Raw genomic sequence first — 24,703 nt, 5'->3', positions numbered from 1 at the left:
GTTAAGAGGAGTGAAGAAAGGGTGAGGGAGGTGTGAATGAGCAGGAGGAGGAAAGGGGAGTGGTTGAGCGAAAAGCTGTTAAAGAGGGTGGAGAGGAGAGGAGAGGAGGTGTGAGGAGAAGACAGCGGAAGTTTTCCGTCCCGCCTGCCCTCCTTCCTGCTCCGGGACCCGCCCAGTTCCACACACCATGGCCGGAGAGGAGACGCAAGGAACGGTCGATCAGGATGGTGGGATTTTCGGCCGCTTCAAAGCCTATGCCCGCTCCAGGAAAGGAACCATCTTGTTGGCGGAGATGGTGAGTGGCACTAATACCGGGCACCGGGGAGGGAGTGGCACGAGTACCGGGCGCCGGGGAGGGAGTGGCACTAATACCGGGCACCGGGGAGGGAGTGGTACGAGTACCGGGCACCGGGGAGGGAGTGGTACGAATACCGGGCGCCGGGAAGGGAGTGGCACGAATACCGGGCGCCGGGGAGGGAGTGGCACGAGTACCGGGCACCAGGGAGGAACCTGCCCGGCACCGGGGAGGGGCTCCGCTGAACCGTGCTTGGTTCCCGTATGCAAAAAATAATTCTCTTTCCCTCCCACCTTCATTCTCTCCCGTTCCGCCCTCCATCTCTCCATCCCAGCCTTCATCCTTCCCCCTTACCCCCCGACCTCACCGCCACCCCTCACTCCTACCCCTCCAAACTGCAACCTCACGACTCACCTTCATCACTCGCACGCCCTACCCCTCACCAGTCATCCCCACCCTCGTAAACACCCCCCACTGCCTCCCCTCCCCTTCCCCTCACTCTCCCCCTCCCTCCCCCCACCCCGATCTTCCATCGAGCTTTTCTGACTCAGCCGCAACAGTGACTCATTTCCTAACCAGTGCACACAGGACGCTCAGGTCTGCCGCTGCCTCACCTCCCGCCTCCCTACCCGCCCATCCGCTCACTTACCGCGGACTACTCCCGCTCACCTTACCGACACGTGCGGTGCCTCACAGGGAACGACTTGTGACCACTGAGACGCAGGCAGCTCTCGCTGGGAGCGGCGGGTAGTGAGGGCCTCGGGTTCACTCAGATGGTGAGATGGGGTCGACTGTCCCTCTCCTCGATCTATTGACGTCCGGGGGCGTGGGGGGGGGGTGTCCCATCAGAGGTGAGGAGGTTCAGCAGGAGGGAATGATACTTGGCACACCAAAGGTACCACTTTGACGTTTTTTTATTGTTGCCTGTACAGTGAAAATCTTGTCTTGCACGCAGATCAGACCATTACACAGTGCATTGAGGTAGAACAAGGGAAAGCAATAACAGAATGCAGAATTAAGTCTCACAGTTACAGAGAGAGAGAGGGTGCACTGCAGGTAAACAGTAAAGTCTATGGTCTTGACCATAGAAACATAGAAAATAGGTGCAGGAGTAGGCCATTCGGCCCTTCGAGCCTGCACCGCCATTTATTATGATCATGGCTGATCATCCAACTCAGAACCCCGCCCCAGCCTTCCCTCCATACCCCCTGACCCCCGTAGCCACAAGGGCCATATCTAACTCCCTCTTAAATATAGCCAATGAACTGGCCTCAACAGTTTCCTGTGGCAGAGAATTCCACAGATTCACCACTCTCTGTGTGAAGAAGTTTTTCCTAATCTCGGTCCTAAAAGGCTTCCCCTCTATCCTCAAACTGTGACCCCTCGTTTTGGACTTCCCCAACATCGGGAACAATCTTCCTGCATCTAGCCTGTCCAATCCCTTTAGGATCTTATACGTTTCAATCAGATCCCCCCTCAATCTTCTAAATTCCAACGAGTACAAGCCCAGTTCATCCAGTCTTTCTTCATATGAAAGACCTGCCATCCCAGGAATCAATCTGGTGAACCTTCTTTGTACTCCCTCTATGGCAAAGATGTCTTTCCTCAGATTAGGGGACCAAAACTGCACACAATACTCCAGGTGTGGTCTCACCAAGGCCTTGTACAACTGCAGTAGTACGTCCCTGCTCCTGTACTCGAATCCTCTCGCTATAAATGCCAGCATACCATTCGCCTTTTTCACCGCCTGCTGTACCTGCATGCCCACTTTCAATGACTGGTGTATAATGACACCCAGGTCTCGTTGCACCTCCCCTTTTCCTAATCGGCCACCATTCAGATAATAATCTGTTTTCTTATTTTTGCCACCAAAGTGGATAACTTCACATTTATCCACATTAAATTGCATCTGCCATGAATTTGCCCACTCACCCAACCTATCCAAGTCACCCTGCATCCTCTCAGCATCCTCCTCACTGCTAACACTGCCACCCAGCTTCGTGTCATCTGCAAACTTGGAGATGCTGCATTTAATTCCCTCATCCAAGTCATTAATATATATTGTAAACAACTGGGGTCCCAGCACTGAGCCTTGCAGTACCCCACTAGTCACCGCCTGCCATTCTGAAAAGGTCCCGTTTATTCCCACTAAGGTTGACTGTGAATTCAAGTGTCCATCTTACCACACTAAGGGTCCTGCCGAATGGTTTCGGCCTGGAACGCCGATTGTACTCTTTTTTTTTTTCCCTGCTGGGTGCTGCCTGGCCAGCTGGTTTCCTCCAGCATTTTGTGTGTGTTGCTTGGATTTCCAGCATCATTTTCTCTCGTTTATACTAAGTAATTGTTTCATCATCATCATTATTATGTGGCGTATCATATGAAGTGGGCGGTCAAGGGCTTTTAACCGTGATTGTTCTGGCCGAAGTTTTCCAGACGAGTTTCGGTTTGCCATTGCCTTCTTCTGGGCAGTGTTTTCACGAGACCGGTGACCCCCCCCAACCCCCCAGCCATTATCGATACTCTTCAGGGATTATCTGGTGTCGGTGGTCGCCCAACCAGGGCTTGTGATCTGCAGCGGCTGCTCATATGGCCATCCACCGGCTACGGTGGATTCACACGACCCTGATCGGGTTAGAGCTGCTCCTTGCCCAAGAGTGACCTGTAAGCTATTCGAGGGAAGGAGCTCCTTGCACTTCCTTTGGTAGAGATACGAGGGGTGATAAGTTCGTGGTCTAGGGTAGAAGGAGTCAATTTTAGAAAACCTAGCACATTTATTTTTCAACATAGTCCCCTCCTACATTTACACACTTAGTCCAGCGGTCGTGGAGCACACGGAACTTGGACCTCCAGAAAGTGTCCACAGCAGAGGCGATTGATAAGTTCGTGGCCTACAGTAGAAGGAGATGAGTCAGACAGCTCTCGTTACATGGACGTGCAGGTCAACTCTTTGAGTGATTGTGCAGAAAGTTTGAAGTTAATAACTCATCTCCTTCTACCTTAGGTCACGAACGTATCAATCAGCCCTGGTGAGTTATTAACTTCAAACTTTCTGCATAATCTCTCAAAGAGTTGACCTGCACGTCCATGTAACGAGAGCTGTCTGACTCATCTCCGTCTACCGTAGGCCACGAACTTATCAATCACCCTTGCTGTGGGCACTTTCTGAAGGTCCAAGATCCATATGCTCCACGACCGCTGGACAAAGTGTGTAAATGTAGGAGGGGACTATGTTGAAAAATAAATGTGCTAGGTTTTCTAAAATTGACTCCTTCTACCGTCGGCCACAAACTTATCAATCACCCCTCGTGTACTGTATCTCTACCCTGTGTTACGTACCCCGTAACTGGGTTGCCAAACCAGCAGAAATGGATCACTCAGTTGGATTCTGGATTACTAGAACTAAGAAAGTTTTATTAAAGAAACAAGCAACACAGTACTCTAATCAAAAGTATAATAAATGCAACAGTTCAGCAATGATAAACATACATGTACACAGAATTAAGATAACAGGATCAATCAAGCTCTGTCGTTGTCTAGGGGTAAATGACCAGTTTCAAAGTGACGCAAAGTTCAGTTCAATTTAGTTCAGTTCAGTTCGCAGTAATCACTGCCGTGGCGATGGACAGTGGGGGGAAGGAGAGAGAGAGCAAAAAGAATGAATATTCAAACGGCTTCCACACAGACCTTCACAGTCAGCTTTCGGGCGAGTCCTTTGTGATGTCATCTGAGGTCACCGACCGTGACCCCTCCGTTTCCAGATACGATCATTTCTCTGCGGTGAACCCGGCACCCAGGCAAGGGTGGACACACACCAGGTTCCCGCCGATTGTGCCTTTCCACCCTGAGCGTCTATGGCTTGTCCCACGACCAGCCGTCCAAAACTTCCCACCGACTTGTGGGAGATGCACCGCTTCCAGGGTCTCGTTACCTCGGGATGTCGTGTGTGTGTCTTGCCTTAGCGAACTTGTCCCTTTTTATCCCCCTGCTGGGGTAGCGCCTGTCCATCACTTCAAACAGTTCAGGGTTCAAAGGGGGAGCCGATCTTGACAGCTCTCCTTCCGTTACTCTCTCCCGTCCCTTCATTAACATCTCCAAATGCTGCTCCATTGTTTTCCTTATCTCTCTCTCTCCTGAAGACAGGCGGCAGACCAACTGCTGATCCCACTGGTGCCAGCACAGGACAGCTAACATCTTAATCTATGTGTATTCTCGTCACACCTGTCACCTGAGGGAATCATTTGGTACTTTTCTAACAGTAGGGTGGAAGTTGTCCTTGAGCCTGGTGGGACATGCTTTAAGGCTTTTGTGCCTTCTGCCTGATTGGTGGGGAGAGAAGGGACAATGTCTGGGGTGGTTTTTGATCATGCTGTCTGCTTTAGTGAGGCAGCAGGAAGCGTAGACAGAGTCCATGGAAGGGAGGCTGGTTTTCGTGACATGCTGAGCTGTAAGACCAGGTCTTTAGTTTTGCTGACTTCAAGGGAAAGTTTTTTTTTCATCATGACACCATGTCAGGAAGCTGTCCGTCTCCTTCCTGTACTCTGACTCACTGTCATCTGAGACATGGCCCACGACAGTGGTATCATCTGCAAACTTGTAGATAGAGTTACAGTAGAATCTGGTTATGCACTTGTGAGTGTACAGGGAGTAGATTGTTGGAGGTGGGGGGGGGGGTGCTGAAGACAGAGAACGCAACCTTGTGGAGCACCAGTGTTGTGGATAATCATGGTGGAGGTGTCGCTGCCTATAGAGTCATTAAAAAAGTACAACCCTTCAGCCCATCTATTACATACCGGACCATTGAAACTGCCTGATCCCATTGAACTGCACAGGGACCATACCCCTCCGTACCCCTTCCAGCCATGTCCCTAGCTAAACTTCTCTTAAACGTTGAAATCGAGCTCACATGCACCACTTGTGCTGGCAGCTTTTTCCACACTCTCACTGCCCTCTGAGTGAAGAAATTTCCCCTCATGTTTTCCTTAAACATTTCACCTTTTACCCTTAACCCATGACCTCCAGTTGTAGTCCCACCCAACATCGGTGGAAAAAAACCTGCTTGCATTTACCCTATCTATACCCTTCATAATTTTGCTTTCCTCTATCAAATCTCCTCTCAATTTTTAATGTTCCAAGTAATAAAGTCCTAATGTGGTCAGTCTTTCCATATAACTCCGGTCTCTTCCTGACCTGGCAACATTTTTACTCTGTGCAGTCTGTCAGTGAAGAGCAGTGAATCCACGGATTCATCTCTGGCTAAAGGCGTTCCTTCTCAACTCTGTTCTGAAGGGATCTTCTTGTATTCTGAGGCTGTGCCCTCTGATGCTAGACTCCCCTACTATAGGAAACATCCTCTCCATGTCCACTCTATCGAGGCCTTTCACTATTCGATAGGTTTCAATGAGATCCCACCATGCCCCCGCCCTCATTCTTCTAAACTCCAGCAAGTACAAGCCCAGATACATTAAACGCTCCTCATATGGTAATCTTTCATTCCTGGAACCACTCTCATGAACTTGCTCTGGGCGCTCTCCAATGCCAGTACATCCTTAGATACAGGGCCCAAACCGGCTCACAATACCCCCGAGTCCCTCTGTTCTGCAACACCACCGAGGACTCTGCCATTCGCAGTTCAAGTCCTGTCCGGACCCTGTCATTAACTCTGACAATTTGCACTTATCAGAGTTCATAACAGGGCCCAAAAGAGAGTATTTCCCCCCCCCCCCCCGCTCCCTCAGATAGTGTTGGAATCTGGAACACACTCTTTGAGCAGATGGCGGATGCAGAGATCCTCATAATGTTGAAGCATCAATGGTAATAACTTTCTTTTCAAATCTTTTTATTATTATTACCCAAAATTTACAAGAATACATCAAAGTAAACAACACCTACAATGTCTCAAGAAAAAGAAAACATTATTATAAAGATTGAAAAAATTTTTGATGATGGAAAAAAAGAGAAAAAAAAAACCCTACCGAGCAAGAAAAAGTGAAGAAAATAAAACCCCATTAGGTGTTCAATCCCAGAGCCATGTGTCATACAAAAGCTTCTAAAGTGATTGTAGGGCACGGCAGGGTTGACTCAATGGGCCAAATGGCCTGATTAATCCTGCTACTATGCCAGGTATGTGTTTCCATTAAAGTAGCTACATGGTAGACAAAGCAGTGAAGAAGACAATTGGCATGCTGGCCTTCATAGGTCAAGGCACTGAGTACAGGAGTTGGGACGTCCTGTTACACCTGGACAAGATGATGGTGAGGCCACTCTCAGGGTATTGTGTGCAGCTCTGGTCGCCCATCTATAGGAGAGGAGGGCAAGAAAGGCCTTTGGAAAAGTGCCACACATGAGGCTGCTAAAGAAGATAGGAGCCCATGGTTTTACAGGAAAGATACTCTAATGGATAGAAGCAACACACACAAAATGCTGGAGAAACTCACCTAGTAAAAGAGCACAGTTGACGTTTTGGCCTGAAACAACGACTGTACTCTTTTCCTAGATGCTGCCTGGTCTGCTGAGTTCTTCCAGCATTTTGTGTGTGTTGCTCTGATTTTCGGCATGTACAGATTTTCTCTTTGGATTTTCAGCATCGGCAGATTTTCTCTTGTTTGTGATAGCATGGATAGAAGATCGGCTGAGTGGCAGGGGGCAAAGATTGGGAATAAAGGGAGCCAGTTTCGGTTGGCTGCCAGTGACTAGCGGTGCTCCGCAGAGGTCAGTGTTAGGACCTCTTCTCCTCATGTTATATGTCAATGATTTGGATGGTGGAATTGATGGCTTTGTGGCCAAGTCTGTGAGTGATATGAAGCTGGGTCGAAGGGCAGGTGGTATTGAGGAAGCAGGAAGTCTGCAGAAGGACTTGGACAGGTTGGGAGAATGGGTCAAGAAATGGCAGATGAAATACAGTGTCATGCACTTTGGTCGAAGGAATAAAGGCATAGACCGGGGGTCAGCAACCTTTTTGCCTCTGTGGGCTGGATCACGTTTTAATGAGTGGACGGTGGGCCAGATAAATGCCATAAAAAAACCTGAAATATGGGAATTATCCATTTAAATACATCTAGTTATGTTTTGCTTCAAATGAATGAATAACGCATGCTAGAGAATCATTTGTGCTTAACTAAGTTCTTAGTAATCAAAGAACTTAGTTATTTATTTCATTCAAGGCATCTTTTGAATCTATTAAAAGGACGCAAAGAATCTTTAAACATAAAATGTATGAACGTGATGCATTGAATGGTGGTCAATTAAGTTGAATAAAAAAGAAAATTTTAATGCAAACAGTCGATAAATCAATGTGAAACTTGGTGCTGTTTGTTGCTTGAAAGCTTCTCAATATTGGGTGTCAGACTTGTTGATGCCAAGAGCAAGACATTATCCAGATGGGCATCAGTCAATCTTGTTCTCAAATGGTTCTTGGTGTGCTTCAGTTTTGAAAATAATTGCTCACACAGATAAGTGCTGCCAGACAATGATGTCATCTTTTGTTGCATGGTCCACTAAGTTAGGATACTTCCCACTTGGATGATTATATTTTCTATAGAAGTCAAGCACTGACACATCTTCAGAATGAAATTTTGATCTCAATATGTCGTCACACTGCATCTCAATCAATTCCATTTGAAAAATTTCTGATGCAGTGTCCACTTCCACATCAAATAGAGTAGAAAATAGCTTGAACTCATTTGTATGCAAACGAAAATCAGCAAAACGAGATGAAAACTCTTTTATCAATTCTTGGACCTTTGTCTCATTTTCTAGGCAAATGAGACAAACTGGTTTCCCAGCTTGCTCGATGAAGAAGTAATCTAGTGTCCAAGTGTCTTGGGAATTTCGGCGCTCAGTGTCTACGTTCCTGGGTTTTGCATTCATTGCCATTGGAATTTTTTTCTTCGATTTTATTTCAAAACGCAAGTTATTCAACAAGTATTGTAGCACATGTAAATACCTAGATATTTAGCATGGATTTCTTGTTAAAACACAGTGACGCTGTTTCTGTTTACAAATTTGAACGATCCCATCTGAAAACCTGTGCGTGCACAGAGAGTATCTAATACATATTAATAAGGTAGTCTGCCTTCCCGTCATTCGTATATACCAGTGTTTGGTTTGGAACAAAATGGAACCTGGGGCCAGTCATGTCCATCAGTGTGGTTGCGTGAAACACGCAGAATAAGGAAAATTAGCTCGCGGGCCGGATAAGCATAGTATCCCAATATTTGCTCGCGGGCCGGTCAAAATACCTTCACTGGCCAGATCTGGCGCACGGGCTGTATGGTGCCTACCCCTGGCATAGACTATTTTCTAATCAGGTAGAAAATTCAGGAATCAGAGGTGCAAAGGGACTTGGGAGTCATCGTGCAGGACCCCCTAAAGGTTAACTTGCAGGTTGAGTCAGTGGTAAGGAAGGCAAGTGCAATGTTAACATTCATTTTGAGAGGACTGGAGTATCAAAACAGCGATGTAATTCTGAAGCTTTTTTGGACATTGGTCAGACTACACTTGGAGTTAGACTTGATGGGCTGAATGGCCTATTCTGCCCTTATGTCTTATGGATATGAAAGATTCACCAGGATGTTCCCAGGACTGGAGGGATTGAGTTATAAGGAGAGGCTGGACAGGCTGGGACTGTTTTCCCTGGAGTGAAGGAGACCGAGGGGTGACCTTATAGAGGTTTATAAAACCATGAGGGGCGTAGATAAGGTGGAGGTCATACTGTTAGATTCCCCAGGCTAGGGGAGTCTAACAGTATAGAGCAGAGGTTTATGGTGAGGCAGAGAGATTTAATAGGAAGCTGAGGGGCAACTTTTTCACCCAGAGGGTGGTGACAATGCGGAACGACCCTGCCAGAGGAACTGGTTGAGGCAGCTACAGGAACAACCTCTGAAAGATACTTGAACAGGTGCCTGGATAGGAAAAGTTCAGAGAGACGCAGGCCAAACACAGGGTTCTGGGACAGCCCTGCACCCCACGTTGTTCGCTGTCCATGCCCTCAACAGCCCCTCCACACTCCCAGTACCTTCCCCACCCTGTACCCTGACGGTCAGTCCTTCAAGGGTGTCTCCTCCGTTTCTTCCTGATATCTTTTTCTGTCTTTATCTCTCCCTTCTCTGTGTCACGGCTAGTTCCCATTCCCCCATTCATCCCTCCCCTCTCTCTTCCCCTCCACTCCACATCTCTCTCCCCATTCCACTCATCCCACCCCCTCCTCCTTGCTCCCCCTATACACCATACCTCTCTCCCGATTCAACTCATCCCTTCCCCCTCCCTCTGCTGCCCTGACTCCCTCTTCCCCCTCCCCCACTATCTCCACTCCCTCCCCTTCTCACACTCTCTCCAGTCCCTCCCTTCTGTTTCCCCATTCCTCTCCCCCCCACCCCCACAGTGCCAGTCCGCTGTTGAGACGTGTCCCTCTGTGTGTTCGTCTGGCCTGCTCTGCTCCTAACTGCTGGCAGTGGCTGTAGTGGGCGTGTCCTCACATCAATGACCCTGTTGTGTGAGGGCTGGGGAGGGCTGTGGCTGGTACATGGGACAGCGCCAGTTCCGTAGGCGAGGATGGGATGAAAGGGTTGGTTTCTGAACGGGCTGAGCTCCTGCCTCACTTCCTCCTTATCCCCTGAAAAAGAGACTTGGAATCAAAAACTTCAGAGCAGATTCTGAGAAGGAAAATCAGGCTCTGCCTGACACGCCGGGAGTTCTTTGAGGAGCTGGAGAGACTTACGGGGCAAATTTCAGAATCGGGTTTATTATCACCGGCATGTGTCATGAAATTTGTTTACTTAGCAGCAGCAGTTCAATGCAATACATAATATGGAAGAAGAAGAAAAAAATAAATACACAAGTAAATCAATTGCAGTATACGTATATTGAATAGATTAAAAATAGTGGAAAAACAAACAATATATATTAAAAATTGAGGTAGCGTTCACAGGTCAATGTGCATTTAGGAATCAGATAGCAGAGGGGCAGAAGCTGTTCCTGAATCGCTGAGTGTGTGTCTTCAAACTTCTGTACCTCCTACCTAATGGTAACAGTGACAAAAGGGCATGCCCTTGGGTGCTGGAGGTTTTTAATAATGGACGCTGCCTTTCTGAAACACTTCTGCTTGAAGATGTCCTGGGTACTCTGTAGGCTAGTACCCAAGATGGAGCCGACTATATTTACAAGCCTCTGTAGCTTCTTTCGGTCCTGTGCAGTAGCTACCCCCGCCCCCCATACCAGACAGTGCTGCAGCCTGTCAGAATGCTCTCCACAGTACATCTAGAGAGGTTTTTGTTGATGTACCAAATCTCCTCAAACTCCTAATGTAGTAAAGTCGCTATCCTCCCTTCCTTAGCCACAGAGTCACTGGAGCAAACTGCCAAAGGATGTGGCAGAGGCAGATACAGTTACATTTAAAAAGGACGGGATTGCTCAAACCCCACTGGAGTATTGTGCACAGTTCTTGTCGCCCTGCCATACAAAAGTGTTTGGCTCACATCTTGCTAAGTCTTTTATATCGTTCATTGTATGGGACACTGAGCACAGGAATTGAGATATTTTAATGTTCATGTACCTGCCTCAAACACTTCCTCTGACAGCGCGTTCCATATACGGACCGTCCTCTTGAGTGGAAAAAGTTGTCCCTGTGGTCTCCTTTAAATCTCGCCCCTCTCACCTTTAACCTGTGCCCTCTAGTTTTAGACTCCCCTACCCCGGGCATAAGCACTGTGACCATCCACCTTCCCTACACCCTTGTGGTTTTATAAACCTCTGAAAGGTCACCCCTCAGCCTCCTTCACTCCAGGGAAAACCTCCCCAGATTGTCCAGCCTCTCTTTGTAACTCAGGCATAGTAGGGTAGTGGTTAGGACAGCGCGACCCCGGTTCAATTCCCACTGCTGTCTGTGAGGAGTTTGTATGTTCTCTCTGTGACTGCACGGGTTTCCTCCGGGTGCTCTGGTTTCCTCCCACAGTCCAAAGACATTTTGGTTGGTAGGTTAATTGGTTAGGTGAGGGTTAAATTGGGGGACTGCTGCGCTCACAGGGCCAGAGGGACCTATTCTATGCTGCATCTCAACAAATGGATGAATGAATAGATAAATATAGTCCCAGGAACATCCTGGTGAATTTTTTCTACTCTCTCTCCAGCTTAATGACACCCTTTCTATAGCCGTGTGATCAGAACTACATTCAATACTCCAAGTGCATTTTTACTAACATCTTGTAGAGCTGTAGCATTTTAACTCCTGTGCTCAGTGTCCTGAATGATGATGTGCCAAACGCCTTCTTCACCACCTCCAAGTGCACTTGGAGTATTGTGTGTAGTTCTGGTCTCCCAGCTATTGAAAGTATGTCACTAAGCTGGAGATGTCGTAGGAAAGATTCACCAAGATGTTCTTGGGACTGGAGGGATTGTCTACCTGTGGCACCACTTTCAGGGAACCATGCACCATTCCCCTGGGTCTCTTTGTTCTACACACTCCCAAGGGCCCTGCCTTTCACTGTGTAAGTCCTGCTATGGTTTAACTTCCCAACATACAAGACCTCACGCTTGTCCAAGTTAAACTGCATTTGCCGTTCCTCTGCCCACCTCCCCAGCTGACCGAGGTCCTTCTGTAACGTTAAACAACCATTCACCTTTCAGTGTCCTGCAGCCAGACCCAGGTAATATTTAGCCATAGGCGGTGTTTTTTACCCCCTAAGTCTTACTGCAGACATACTGAAGGGTGTGCGTCATGTACCCACAGGTGCAAGGTTATCTAGATTGGTACCGTAATCCAGGGTCGACCAGTTGGAGATTTTTCACTCTCCTGTCTACCTGTATTTGCTGAATGACCTGTCTGGATGGCATCCACAGATTGGTCTGTATGGGATTGAGACATGCAGGGGAGCTGGGCTGAGTAACAGCAGATAAAGTTTAACTCAGACAAGCATGAAGGTTGTGTTTGGGAAGTCAAACACAGTGTGGGACTTTCACAGTGAACAACAAGGTAGGGTTCCCTGAAAGTGGCGACACAGGTAGACAAGGTGGTGAAGAAGACGTTTAGCACATTGGGCATAATCATGCAGGACACTGAGCACAGGAGTTGAGATGTTACAGCTCCACAAGATGTCAGTAAGAGTGCACTTGGAGTATTGTGTGTAGTTCTGGTCACCCAGCTATAGGAAGGATGTCATTAAGCCGGTGGGGGGGAAGGAAAGATTCACCAGGATGTTCCTGGGACTGGAGGGATTGAGTTATAAGGAGAGGCTGGACAGGCTGGGACTGATTTCCCTGGAGAGGAGGAGGCTGAGGGGGTGACCTTATTGTTTGTTCTTTATGGCCATGTCGTATGATATGGGGCTATCACGGGCTTTCCATGGCCATGGTTGTTCTTGGCAAATTTTTCTACAGAAGTGGTTTACCATTGGTGCTGTGCCTTTACAAGATGGGTGGACCTCCCCCCACCCCCACAGCAGTCATTATCAATACTCTTCCAATTGTACAAAAGGGACGGGTTGCACCTTAATAAGCGGGGCACCAGCATTCTGGCAGGCAGGTTTGCCTCTGCAACACGGGTGTGTTTAAACTAAGTAGTGGGGGGGGGGAGGGGACGAACTGGAAACATAAGGATGGAGGTAAAGGAAAAGTGAGAATAAGAAAAGATAAGAAAGACAGCAGAATCAACAGAGCAGAAAGCTCAAGAAGGGATCGTACAGTATGGCCAAGTGAAATAGGAATTGATATGGGAGGTGAGGGGAGTAATGAATTAGAAGTATTGTATATGGATGCACGGAGTATAAGAAATAAAGTGGATGAGCTTGGGGCACAGTTGGAAATTGGTAAGTATGATGTTGTGGGAATAACAGAGACATGGCTTCAAGTGGACAGGGCCTGGGAAATGAATATTCAAGGGTATACGTCCTATCAAAAGGACAGACTGATGGGCAGAGGGGGTAGGGTGGCTCTGTTGGTGAGGAATGATTTCAGTCCCTTGCGAGGGGGGACGTAGAATCAGGAGACATAGAGTCAGTATGGATAGAACTGAGAAATTCTAAGGGTAGAAAGACCCTAATGGGAGTTATCTACAGGCCCCCAGGCAGTAGTCTGGATGTAGGGTGTAAGTTGAATCAAGAGTTAAAATTGGCATGTTGCAAAGGTAATGCTACAGTTGTTATGGGGGATTTCAACATGCAGGTAGACTGGAGGAATCAGGTTGGTGCTGGACCCCAAGAAAGGGAGTTTGTGGAGCCCCTCCGAGATGGATTCTTAGAACAGCTTGTACTGGAGCCTACCAGAGAGAACACAATTCTAGATTTAGTGTTGTGCAATGAACCCGATTTGATCAGGGAGCTCGAGGTAAAGGAGCCATTAGGAGATAGTGACCATAATATGATAAGTTTTAATCTACAATTTGAGAGGGGGAAGGGAAACTTTGAAGTGTCAGTATTACAGTTGAACAAAGGGAACTGTGGTGCTATGAGGGAGGAGCTGGCCAAAGTTCAATGGAACAATACCCTAGCAGGGATGACAGTGGAACAGCAATGGCAAGTGTTTCTGGGAATAATGCGGAAGGTGCAGGATCAGTTCATTCCAAAGAGGAAGAAAGATCCTAAGGGGAGTAAGGGGAGGCCGTGGCTGACAAGGGAAGTAATGGACAGTATAAAAATGAAAGAGAAGTATAACATAGCAAAGACGAGTAGGAAGCCGGAGGATTGGGAAACTTTTAAAGAGCAACAGAAGGTAACTAAAAAGGCAATACGCAGAGAAAAAATGAGGTACGAAGGTAAACTAGCGAAGAATATAAAGGAGGATAGTAAAAGCTTCTTTAGGTATGTGAAAAGGAAAAAAATAGTTAAGACCAAAATTGGGCCCTTGAAGACAGAAGGGGGTGAATTTATTATGGGGAACAAAGAAATGGTAGGCGAGTTGAACAGGTACTTTGGATCTGTCTTCACTAGGGAAGACACAAACAATCTCCCAGATATAATAGTGGCCAAAGGACCTAGGGTAATGGATGAATTGAAGGAAATTTATATTAGGCAGGAAATGGTGTTGGATAGGCTGTTGGGTCTGAAGGCTGATAAGTCCCCAGGACCTGATGGTCTGCATCCCAGGGTACTTAAGGAGGTGGCTTTAGAAATCATGGACACATTGATAATCATTTTCCAATGTTCTATAGATTCAGTTCCTGTGGATTGGAGGGTGGCTAATGTTCTCCCTCTCTTCAAGAAGGGAGGAAGAGAGAAAACAGGGAATTATAGACCAGTCAGCCTGACGTCGGTGGTGTGGAGTAAATTATAAAAGATGAAATTACGACACATCTGGATAGCAGTAACAGGATCGGTCCGATTCAGCATGGATTTACGAAGAGGAAATAGTGCTTGACTAATCTGGATTTTTTTGAGGATGTAACTATGAAAATGGACGAGGGAGAGCCAGTGGATGTAGTGTACCTGGGCTTTCAGAAAGCCTTTGATCAAGTCCCACATAGGAGATTAGTGGGCAAAATTAGGGCACATGGTATTGGGAGCAGAGTACTGACATAGATTGAAAATTGGCTGGCTGACAGAAAACAAACAGTAGCGATTAACGGGTCCCTTTCGGAATGGCAGGCGGTGACCAGTGGGGTACCACAGGGTTCAGTGCTGGGACCACAGCTGTTTACAATATGTATTAATGATTTAGATGAGGGAAAAGTAACATTAGCAAATTTGCCGATGACACAAAGCTGGGTGGCAGTGTGAAATGTGAGGAGGATGATTTGAGAATGCAGGGTGACTTGGACAGGCTGGGTGAGTGGGCAGATGCAGTTTAATGTGGATAAATGTGAGATTATCCATTTTAGTGGTAAGAATGGGAAGGCAGATTATTATCTAAATGGAGTCAAGTTAGGAAAAGGGGAAGCACAATGAGATCTAGGTGTTCTTGTACATCAGTCACTGAAAGCAAGCATGCAAGTACAGCAGGCAGTGAAGAAAACTAATGGCATTCTGGCCTTCATAACAAGGGGAATTGAATATAAGAGCAAAGATGTCCTTCTGCAGCTGTACAGGGCCCTGGTGAGACCACACCTGGAGTACTGTGTGCAGTTTTGGTCTCCAAATTTGAGGAAGGACATTCTTGCTATTGAGGGAGTGCAGCGTAGGTTCACAAGGTTAATTCCTGGGATGGTGGGACTGTCATATGTTGAAAGATTGGAGCGACTGGGCTTGTATACTCTGGAATTTAGAAGGCTGAGAGGGGATCTTATTGAAACGTATAAGATTATTAAGGGATTGGACACGCTGGAGGCAGGAAGCATGTTCCCGCTGATGGGTGAGTCCAGAACCAGAGGCCACAGTTTAAGAATAAGGGGTAGGCCATTTATAACGGAGTTGAGGAAAAACTTTTTCACCCAGAGAGTGCTGGATATATGGAATGCTCTGCCCCAGAAGGCTGTGGAGGCCAAGTCTCTGGATGCTTTCAAGAAAGAGATGGATAGAGCTCTTAAAGGTAGTGGAATCAAAGGTTATGGGGATAAGTCAGGAACTGGATACTGATTGTGGATGATCAGCCATGATCACAGTGAATGGCGGTGCTGGCTCAAAGGGCCAAATGGCCTACTCCTGCACCTATTGTATATTGTCTATTCTCTATAAGATTGTCTGTCTGGTGTCAGGGGTGGCACAACCAGCACTTGCGATACGTACCAGCTGCACATACGACCATCCACCACCTGCTCCAATGGCTTAACATGACCCTGATCGGGGGGAGGAAATGCTGGTGCTACACCTTGCCCAAAGGGTGACCTGCAGGCTAGCAAAGGGAAGGAGTGCCCTACACCTCCTTTGATAGATGCATCTCCACCCTGCTACCGTTTGATGTTTATAAAACCACAAGCTGTGTAAGGGAGCCTAAAACTAGAGGACACAGGTTTAAGGGAGATTTAAAGGGGCCCTGAGGGGTAAGCGTTTCACCTAGAGAAAGAGCTGCCCAAGGGACATCATAGAGGTGGTACAGTTACAATAGGAGAGGAGTCATTGGTCTGGAGAGAGGCAGGGAAGATTCACCTGGATTCTCACCTGTGTTGACCCTCTCCACCCACAGGTGATCAGCTTGATCATCTTCATCTGCTTCTGTGCCTCAATCTCAGTCGGATACACGACGGCTCCCCTCATCGAGTTCTTCTTCAGCTTGGCTATCTTCATCATCTTCATGAACGGCTATGACAAGTCACTCAACTTCATCCACTGGCCGTGCACGGTAAGGTCCCCATTCCTCTCTCCTCTGTCTTTTCTTCTTCAGATCTTGTAGGATCCCCAATCTTCCTTTTGGTTCCTTGGGATCTAAGCTCCTTTCAAGGGAAGGAGCTCCCACGGTGTAGTCATGGGGGGAGAAGTTCTGGTACTAGGCTCTGATGGTGAAAGAACAGCTGGTTGATCCCTGAGTCGGGACTTTGGAAGGGAGGGTGTAAATTGAGGGTGATGATGCTCCTCTGCTCCCGCTGACCTTGGTGGGAGAAGGAGGCAGGTTCAGGAGGAGATATTGGAATAGTCCTGGGTGAAGGTCCGTGGATCCGTTTTCAGATGATGCTGCCACTGTGGTGGAGGGAGGGAGCGTTTTGGGCCAACTGAGTGGGCTTCTCTATCCCAGATGGTGTTGATCTCACTGAGAATTGTCAGAGATGCATTCACCCCAGGGAAGTAGGGAGTGTCCTGTCACACTCTGGACATGTAGATGGGGAAGAGGTAATGTGGTGGATATGGAGTGCGTGGACGAAGACCACCCAAAAAAGTAGGGAGTATTCCATCGCACTCCTGATCTGTAGATGGGGAAGTGGTAACGTGGGATCTGGGATGTGGAGTGCATGGACCAACTCCACCCAAACAAGTGGGGAATGTCCCATCACAACTGACTTTGGGTGGTCAGCAGGGAGTACTTGGTGCCGAAGGTGTGTGATTGTCTGTCGGATGGTGTGGACTATGCCTACCCTCTCGCCCCATGCAGGACTGCATCCGGTGCGGCATTGCCGTGATCATCTACATCATTATTGGGATCATTGGACTTATCAACGGGTACGGAGCCACGATCACTGCTGGGGTAAGTGTAGGGGGTGGCGGGAGGTGATCCAGGCACGTGGTACAGCAGAGACATATCCAGCTCAAACGGAGGTTGGGCTTGGAGGATAGCGATGCTGTGAGGGTCAACATCCCACCAACCCTCCCACGGGTGGGGAGTCCCTTCTCATTGCCTTCCCTGTGATGGTGGAGATCCCCCTTCACAGACCCTCCTGCAGTGTTAAGGAGGGGAATCCATCTCACTGTCCTCGTGTAGCAGGGAGATCCCCCTCTGCTCTCCCTTCCCCACGACATGAAGATGCCTCCTCATCTCCCGTCTTGAGGCAGTGGAGATCCCTGTTCTCTACCCCACCTTTGGTGGGGGAGATCGTTCTTTGCCACCCCTCCCTTAGCACTGTGCTCCCTCCCCATTGCCTCTCCCTTGGTAGAGAGAGCTCCTTCCTCTCCACCCCTCCCTCAGCAGGGCAGGATCCTCTCTGTCAGCCCCACCACAGTGGGGCAGGACCCTCTCCACCCCTCCCTCAGCAGGGCAGGACCCTCTTTGCTGCCTCCACCACAGTGGGACAGGACCCTCCGTGCCAGCCCCTCCTCAGTGGGACAGGACCCTCTCCCCCCAGCCCCACCACAGTGGGGCATTTTGCTCTTTGCTGCTTTTTTGTGAGGGGGGGGAGCACTGGGGAATAGCCACGAGGCTATTGGGGGTTGAGTGACCGCTGAGGCAGTGGGGATGGGACCAGTGTTATTCAATGTTTAACTGCTGCGATACACTCTTTGTCCACCCTCTACCCCAACACCAACCACCTCACCCCATTCCTCGCAACCATCCTCCCCCCCCACCCTCTCCTTCCTCCCCTACCCTTGCCGGTCCTTCCGCTCCCCTCCCCCAGGTTCTCTCCCTACTAGCTGCTGCCATCTTTGCCTACGACGGCTACCTGACCTTCCAGGTGCTGAATTTGAAGCGACACACTCCTGCACCCACAGGTCAGAAGCAGGAAGGGGGTGGGGAGGTGGGTGGTCTTCCGTGTGGGTGGGGTCCTCCGCCAGGGGGCGGGGGAGGCGGGGTGAGTTGCATCTCCCCAGCTTTCTGCTGCTCCCGGAGTCAGTGACGTCGGTGTCTGCGGGTTTACGGGGACTCCCGTTGTGGTGGAGGGGCTGAGGAAATGGTCCCGCCGATGTCAGGGTCTGTGGAGATCCCTCTCCCAATGCTGAACTCCTCAACAGCCTCTGCCTGTCCCTTCGTCAACTCTGAAAAACTCTGAAATCCAGTTCTGCCCCCTGTCACCCACCATCTTGTCGCAGGAAAGCAGCACCCATCCTCGGAGATCCTCTCCACCCAGGCCTTGCTCTTTTTTTCCCTGCTACCGTCAGGTAGAAGGTACGGGAGCTTCAGGACCCACACCAGCAGCTTCAAGAACAGTTACTACTCCCTGTTACGTACCCTGTAACTGGGTTGCCAAACCAGCAGAAATGGACCACTTAGTTGGAGTCTGGATTACTGGAACTAAGAAAGTTTCATTAAAGAAATAAGTAACACAGTACTCTAAACGTAAGGATATAAATGCAACGGATTAGCAATGATAAAACACACATGTACACAAAACTAGGATAATAGGAATCAATCAAACTCTATCGCAGTCTAGGGGTAAATTGATCAGTCTCAAGTGACACAGAGTTCAGTTCAGTTTAGTTCAGTTCTCAGTGATCGCCATTGTGCCATTGGGGGGAGGGAGAGAGAGAGAGCGAATGATGATATTCAAATCGGATTCAACAGACCTTTGATATTCCTCGCAGTTAGCTTTCGGGTGAGCCCTTTGTAATGTCTTCTGAGGTCACCGACTGTGACCCCTCCGTTCCAGATAAGATCGTTCTTCTGTGGTGAACCCGGCACCCAGGCAAGGGCGGACACACACACCAGGTTCCCGCCAATCGTACCTTTTCACCCTGTGCGTCTATGGTCGGTCCCGCGACCAGACCTCTAAAACTCCCACCAACTTGTGGGGGGGGGGCACCGCACTTCCAGGGTCTCGTTACCACGTCGTGTCGTGGTGTCTCTTGCCTTAGCGAACCTGTTCCTTTTATCCCCCTGCTGAGGTATCGCCTGTCCATCAAACTTCAAACAGTTCAGGTTCAAAGCGACCGGTCTAAACAATACTCGGAACTGTGTCTCTTTTCGTTAATCTCTCTCGGCTCTCTCTGATTAGCATTTTGAATGTTTCCCCCATTTGTCTCTCTCTTATCAGCATCAATCTTCTGATAACTTGGTCACACCCCCAACCTCTCTTGAACAAAAGAGGATAAGTACACTCATGTATTAAGATGTTCCCACAAGCAATGATTGCACTTTAAGGACTCTTTACCTCATGTTCTCATTATTTATTGCTATTTGCATTTGCACAGTTTGTTATCTTCTGCATTCTGCTTGATCTTTCACTTATCCTGTTTACGGTTACCATTCTATAGATTTGCTGAGTAAACTCAAAGGAAAATGAATCTCAGGGTTGTATGTAGTGACGTACGAGGAGTGACTGATAAGTTCGTGGCCTAAGGTAGAAGGAGTCAATTTTAGAAAAACCCAGCACATTTATTTTTCCTACATTTACACACTTAGTTCAGTGGTTATGGAGCATACGGATCCCTTCTTTGTAGAAGTCGGCATCTTGGACCTCCAGGAGTGGTGCACAGCAGGGGTGATTGATAAGTTTGTGGCCTAAGGTAGAAGGAGATGAGTTATTAACTTCAAACTTTCTGCATTAACACTCAGAGTTGAACTGCATGTGCATGTAACGAGAGCTGTATAACTCATTTCCTTTCTACCTTAGGCCACGAACTTACGAATCACCCCTGTTTTGGACCACCTGGAGGTCCAAGATGCTCTTGTTACATGCATGTGCGGTTCAACTCTTTGAGTGATAATGCAGAAAGTTTGAAGTTAATAACTCATCACCTTCTACCTTAGGCCACGTACTTATCAATCACCCTTCGTATATAGTCTGATAATAAAAGTTACTTTGACATCGCCGTCACCACCCTGAACTCCTCCCCCCAACCCATCCTGTCACCCAGCACCTTGAACTCCCCTTGTGACCTTCACACTTCACTGTCCCCTGGACGCTGAACTCTAGCCTCACTCCCTGGTCCTCTAGGGTACCTCTCTCACCCTCTGTATCCGACTCACCCTGAACGACTCCCTTGACGCTGAACTCCTGCCACTCGTGCTGCTGTTTTCCACACTGCCTGTCAGCCCCAGGCACTCATACTGAAACCCCACCCCACTCATACTGAACTCTGCCCTCCGTCACACCCCCACCTTGAATACTTCATTCTCAGTTGACCACTGCCCCTCTATCCCTGGCACCCCCTCACCCCACTCACACTGAACTCTGCCCTCCGTCACCCCCACTCCGAGCTCTCCATGACCCCTCTACACCCCCACACTGAACTCAACCCCCCTCCCCACCCTCACACTGAACTGACCTCTGCACGCTGAACCATTCCCCTACTCCCTGAACATCCCCCCAGGCTGTAATGACCGCCTGCCCCACTCACTGTGAATTCTTCCCTCTGTCACCCGTGCTCTGAACTCACACCGCCGTCCTCATTACCCCTCCCTCCCCGTTACTGTCACGCTGAACCACTCCCCTTCTCCCTGCACACCCCAGTCTCTACTGCGCCCCCACTCACAGAACTCTTCACTCCGTCACCTGTACTCTGAACTTACACCGCCCTCCTCATTATCCCACCGTCCCACCTGAACTTTGCCCCCACATATTGTTACCATCAGGCTAACCTCCACTCCTGCCCCACTCACTGAACTGCCCCATCCCAAACTTCACCCCCAATCCTTAACTTCACCCCCCAATGCTGAACCTTTCCCCCACTGTCCGTCACCCCAAATCTGAAGTCCCCCCTCGCCCAAACCCACTCACCCTGAACTACTCCCCCCCGACACCGAAGTTCCCCAACACCGCTGAACTCCTGCCTCTCACGCTGAACTGTTTCCCCTCTCCTTGTCACCCTTAGGAAACTCCTTCCCCCTCCCAACCCACTCACACTGAACTACTCCCCCCCGACATCGAAATTCCCCAACACTGCTGAACTCCTACCTCTCACGCTGAACTGTTTCCCCTCTCCTTGTCACCCTTAGGAAACTCCCTCCCCCGCAACCCACTCACCATGAATGATCCCCCGCTACCAAACTTGTAGTGCTGCTTGTCACCCCATGGATAAACTCGCCCTGCCCTACCCCTACCTACCTACTGCCCATTACCTTCCTTGCATTTAAGCCAGTATTGCAGGTCCTCCATCTCTGGTGGTGTTCATGGCTTCGTTTGTTGTTTCAGTAGCTTCTTCTTGGATTTTCTCTACTGTCAGTCATGCAGGTTCCAGGTGACTTAGATGAAGGTCAGACCGCATTTTCAGAGCAGTTCATGCAGTTCACCAGATGGTTGCAAAGGGTTCCCAAACTTGCAACTGTAGGTCACGCCCTCTCATCCAGACAGCATCCTGGTGAACCTCTTCTGCACCCTCTCCAAAGCCCCCACACACTTCCTCGAGCTGGGTGACCACAACTGCACACAATACTCTGTGTGGTCTGTGCACACGTTTATACCATTGCAACTTGCTGCCCCAAGTGATGAGGGCGGGCATGCTCTCTGCTGTCTCTGGGTAAGTCAGTTGCGCTTGGTGTAATAGGGTGGTTGACGGGCCAACATAGGTGTGGTGGGCCGGAGGGCCAGAGTCCGCACTGGATCTCTCCAGAGGGAGGGTTGCAGGAGCGACCAGTGGGAAACTGGGGATTGGGCTTTGGTTTGTCGCTGAGTGTTTCTCAAGTCCCTCTGTGGGGGAGAGAGGAGTTGGAGACCCCTTCTCCTGTGTGATGTGGCTTCCATCTGACCCTCCCTGGCTGCGACGATGCTCTTAGCTGGGTCTCCCCCCCCCACCCCTCCAAGAACACTTGGCTGCCATCACGGTGAAGGGGCGTGGATGTGGTTGTCCTGGCTGATAGACGCTTGCTCCCTCACTGCTCTCCTTGTCTCTCCACAGAACCCTCCGATAACTCGCCGTAACCCCGCAGGAGGAGGAGGGGTGGAGGAATCCTGGAACAGGAGCTCCGGACTCTTGGCTCCAGAAGCCAGCACTGCCAGACATAATGACTCAGGAACACGTCCCGATTTCATCTGTCTTAATTCTGCGACCCCTCCCCCCATTCCATCCAATGCCAATGAAGGCACGCTTGCACGACTCCGCGCTCGCCGTCCTAGCCATTGTCTGACCTAATTCCTGGAACCATGAACCCTCTCTGTTCGTCAAAAATTCCTTAGTGTACCCTGCCAATTACTGTATCGGGCTGGCCTTGCCTGACTTCCCGGACAACCTCACACTCGTCCAGAATATCTGCAATCACTCACCTGATCAATATCGTTGCTGTAATCTTGGACAGTGTCTCTGGCAACCCACGGATTTACTCGTGGTCCCCCTTACATTGTCAATCCGAGTCTGAGAAGTGCAAGGGTCCCGGCACCCACCCACAGTTGTGCTTACTGCACCGATCCAGGATTTCCGGTCAGAAAAGCAGCCCCTCCCCCCTCCCCCGTACTCCTTTCCCCAATCCTGCATCGAATTCACCAGCTCGCCTTGGATCCCCTGTTGCCTTAATCTTCCGGACTAGTTTGCCACACAGGGACCTCGTCGAGGGCCGCACTGAAGCAACTGCTCGAGTAGAGTGGGGAGGGGGCTGCGAGAATGCCATTGACTGGTCCCGACAGCCGCTCGCTCGGTGCTGGCTCGCCAACACACCTGGGACAATTACCCCCGCGGGGTCGTCGTTGGGATGGGACATGGGACAGCAAGCCGGAGCAGTTGGGGTAGGGAACTGTAGAGAACGTACAAACTCCGTACGTGTGTACACACACACACACACACACACACACACACACACACACACAGCAACATCAGATATTCAGACAGACACACAGACAGATGTGCACAGACGCACGCAAGCAGGCAGACAGATTCATTGCCGATTTCTAGGGGAAATATCGGATTATGTTGGTCTTGGTTTCCGGGCCATGACTTTGCTTCTGCCGGCGTGAACTTGATAATCTCGGGCCAATGTTTGCACAGTAATGTATGTTTCCTGATCTAATACACTGATCCTGCTGCAGAACAGGTCTGCGACTGATCCTTGCTGTTTGTCGGGGTGGGCGGGGCGGCTCCAAAGCGCGGATCTCGCCGGGGTGGGGCCAGCTTTCTTCCCGCTGCGAGCCTGCCCTGCACTTGACCTCCGGTTCCCATTGTGGTGGATGCCCGAGACTCCAGGGAGCTGAGGTCATCCCACCGCAAGGGGCAGCAGCGCGGTCAGAAAACTCCGGGACTAATAAGGTTCCCGGCCCGCTGAGTTCCTCCCAGCATTTTGTTTGTGTGTGTTACTCTGGATTTCCAGCATCTGCAGGATATCTTGCAGATTTATATCACTGTCTTAAATGACGTGAAAGCTTGTTCTGCGTCAGCAGTACAGTGCAAAAACCTAAATAATGCATAACAATTGGTATTGTTAAAAGAAAGAATATCGGTGTAGAAACACAAAATGCTCAGCGGGTCGGGCAGCGCTTTCTGGAGGGAACTACACGTCTGGCCGAGACCCTTTAACAGGACTGCAAAGAAAGAGGGGAAACCGTGAAGGAGGCAGAGTTCATGGACTGTTCAGAACTCTGAGAGCGGAGGGCAAGAAGTTCTTGAATTGCTGAGTGTGCGTCTTCAGGAGTCTGAATCTCCTCCCTGATGGCAGTAACGAGAAGGGGGCATGTCCTGGGTGGTGATGGGTGCCACCTTTTTGAAGCATCGAGTTTTGAAGATGTCCTCGATGCTGGGGAGGCTGGTGCCCGTGATGGAGCAGAATGAATTTACAGCCCTCTGCAGGTTCTTGCAGTCCTGTGCAGTGGCCCCTCCATAAGCAGATGGTGATCCTGCCAGTAAGAATGCTCTCCACGGTACCTCTGTGGACAGTTGCTAGAGTCACCTCAAACCCCCAGTGAAATATAATCCCAGGCGTGCCGCCGCCTTTGTAATTGTATCATGTGTTGGGCCCAGGATAGATCCTACCCGCTAGAAAGGTGGTGGTGGATATCCCGCCCCCGGTGGCAGACAGCTCAGCCCTCTTGGCGGTAGAGTGGAGAACCGGCAGGGGTGAGCCCCCCCCCTACTAAGTTAACCACCTCCTCACCTCCAGCCTCCTCCCTCTGCGACGGACCACGCTCCCAACTTCTCTCGCTTCCCCCGCGGCCACCTCTCCCCGTGCGCACATCTGGCCACCCCACTCCGTGAAGGTGGTGGGTCGTGTGGTCACCTGGACTGGTGCTTCCAGCTCACCCCCCCCCCCAGCAGTTTGCTCCTC

The 24,703-nt window shown here is 49.5% G+C and overlaps 1 protein-coding gene across 1 annotated transcript; it reads left to right on the top strand.

Annotated features, from left to right (window-relative positions):
- The first annotated feature begins 104 nt into the window (after positions 1-104).
- On the top strand, positions 105-23,497 carry LOC134339011 (proteolipid protein 2-like). Its single transcript, XM_063035244.1, has 5 exons — positions 105-295; positions 16,340-16,495; positions 17,240-17,332; positions 18,198-18,291; positions 22,354-23,497. Exons 1-5 carry the CDS (start codon positions 188-190, stop codon positions 22,374-22,376), a joined length of 474 nt encoding a protein of 157 aa, XP_062891314.1. The 5' UTR covers positions 105-187; the 3' UTR covers positions 22,377-23,497.
- Positions 23,498-24,703: the final 1,206 nt, after the last annotated feature.

This window comes from Mobula hypostoma, chromosome 28, assembly GCF_963921235.1.
Source record: "Mobula hypostoma chromosome 28, sMobHyp1.1, whole genome shotgun sequence".
In the NCBI taxonomy this organism is placed as follows: domain Eukaryota; kingdom Metazoa; phylum Chordata; class Chondrichthyes; order Myliobatiformes; family Myliobatidae; genus Mobula; species Mobula hypostoma.
Note: the sequence above shows the minus strand (reverse complement) of the source record. Positions and strands in the feature narration are given on the sequence as shown.

Coding starts and splice junctions, on each gene's coding strand:
- LOC134339011 (XM_063035244.1), top strand. CDS start 188: ATGGCCGGAGAGGAGACGCAAGGAACGGTCGATCAGGATGGTGGGATT. Junction 16,496..17,239: donor TCATCCACTGGCCGTGCACG/GTAAGGTCCCCA, acceptor CGCCCCATGCAG/GACTGCATCCGGTGCGGCAT. Junction 18,292..22,353: donor ACACACTCCTGCACCCACAG/GTCAGAAGCAGG, acceptor GTCTCTCCACAG/AACCCTCCGATAACTCGCCG.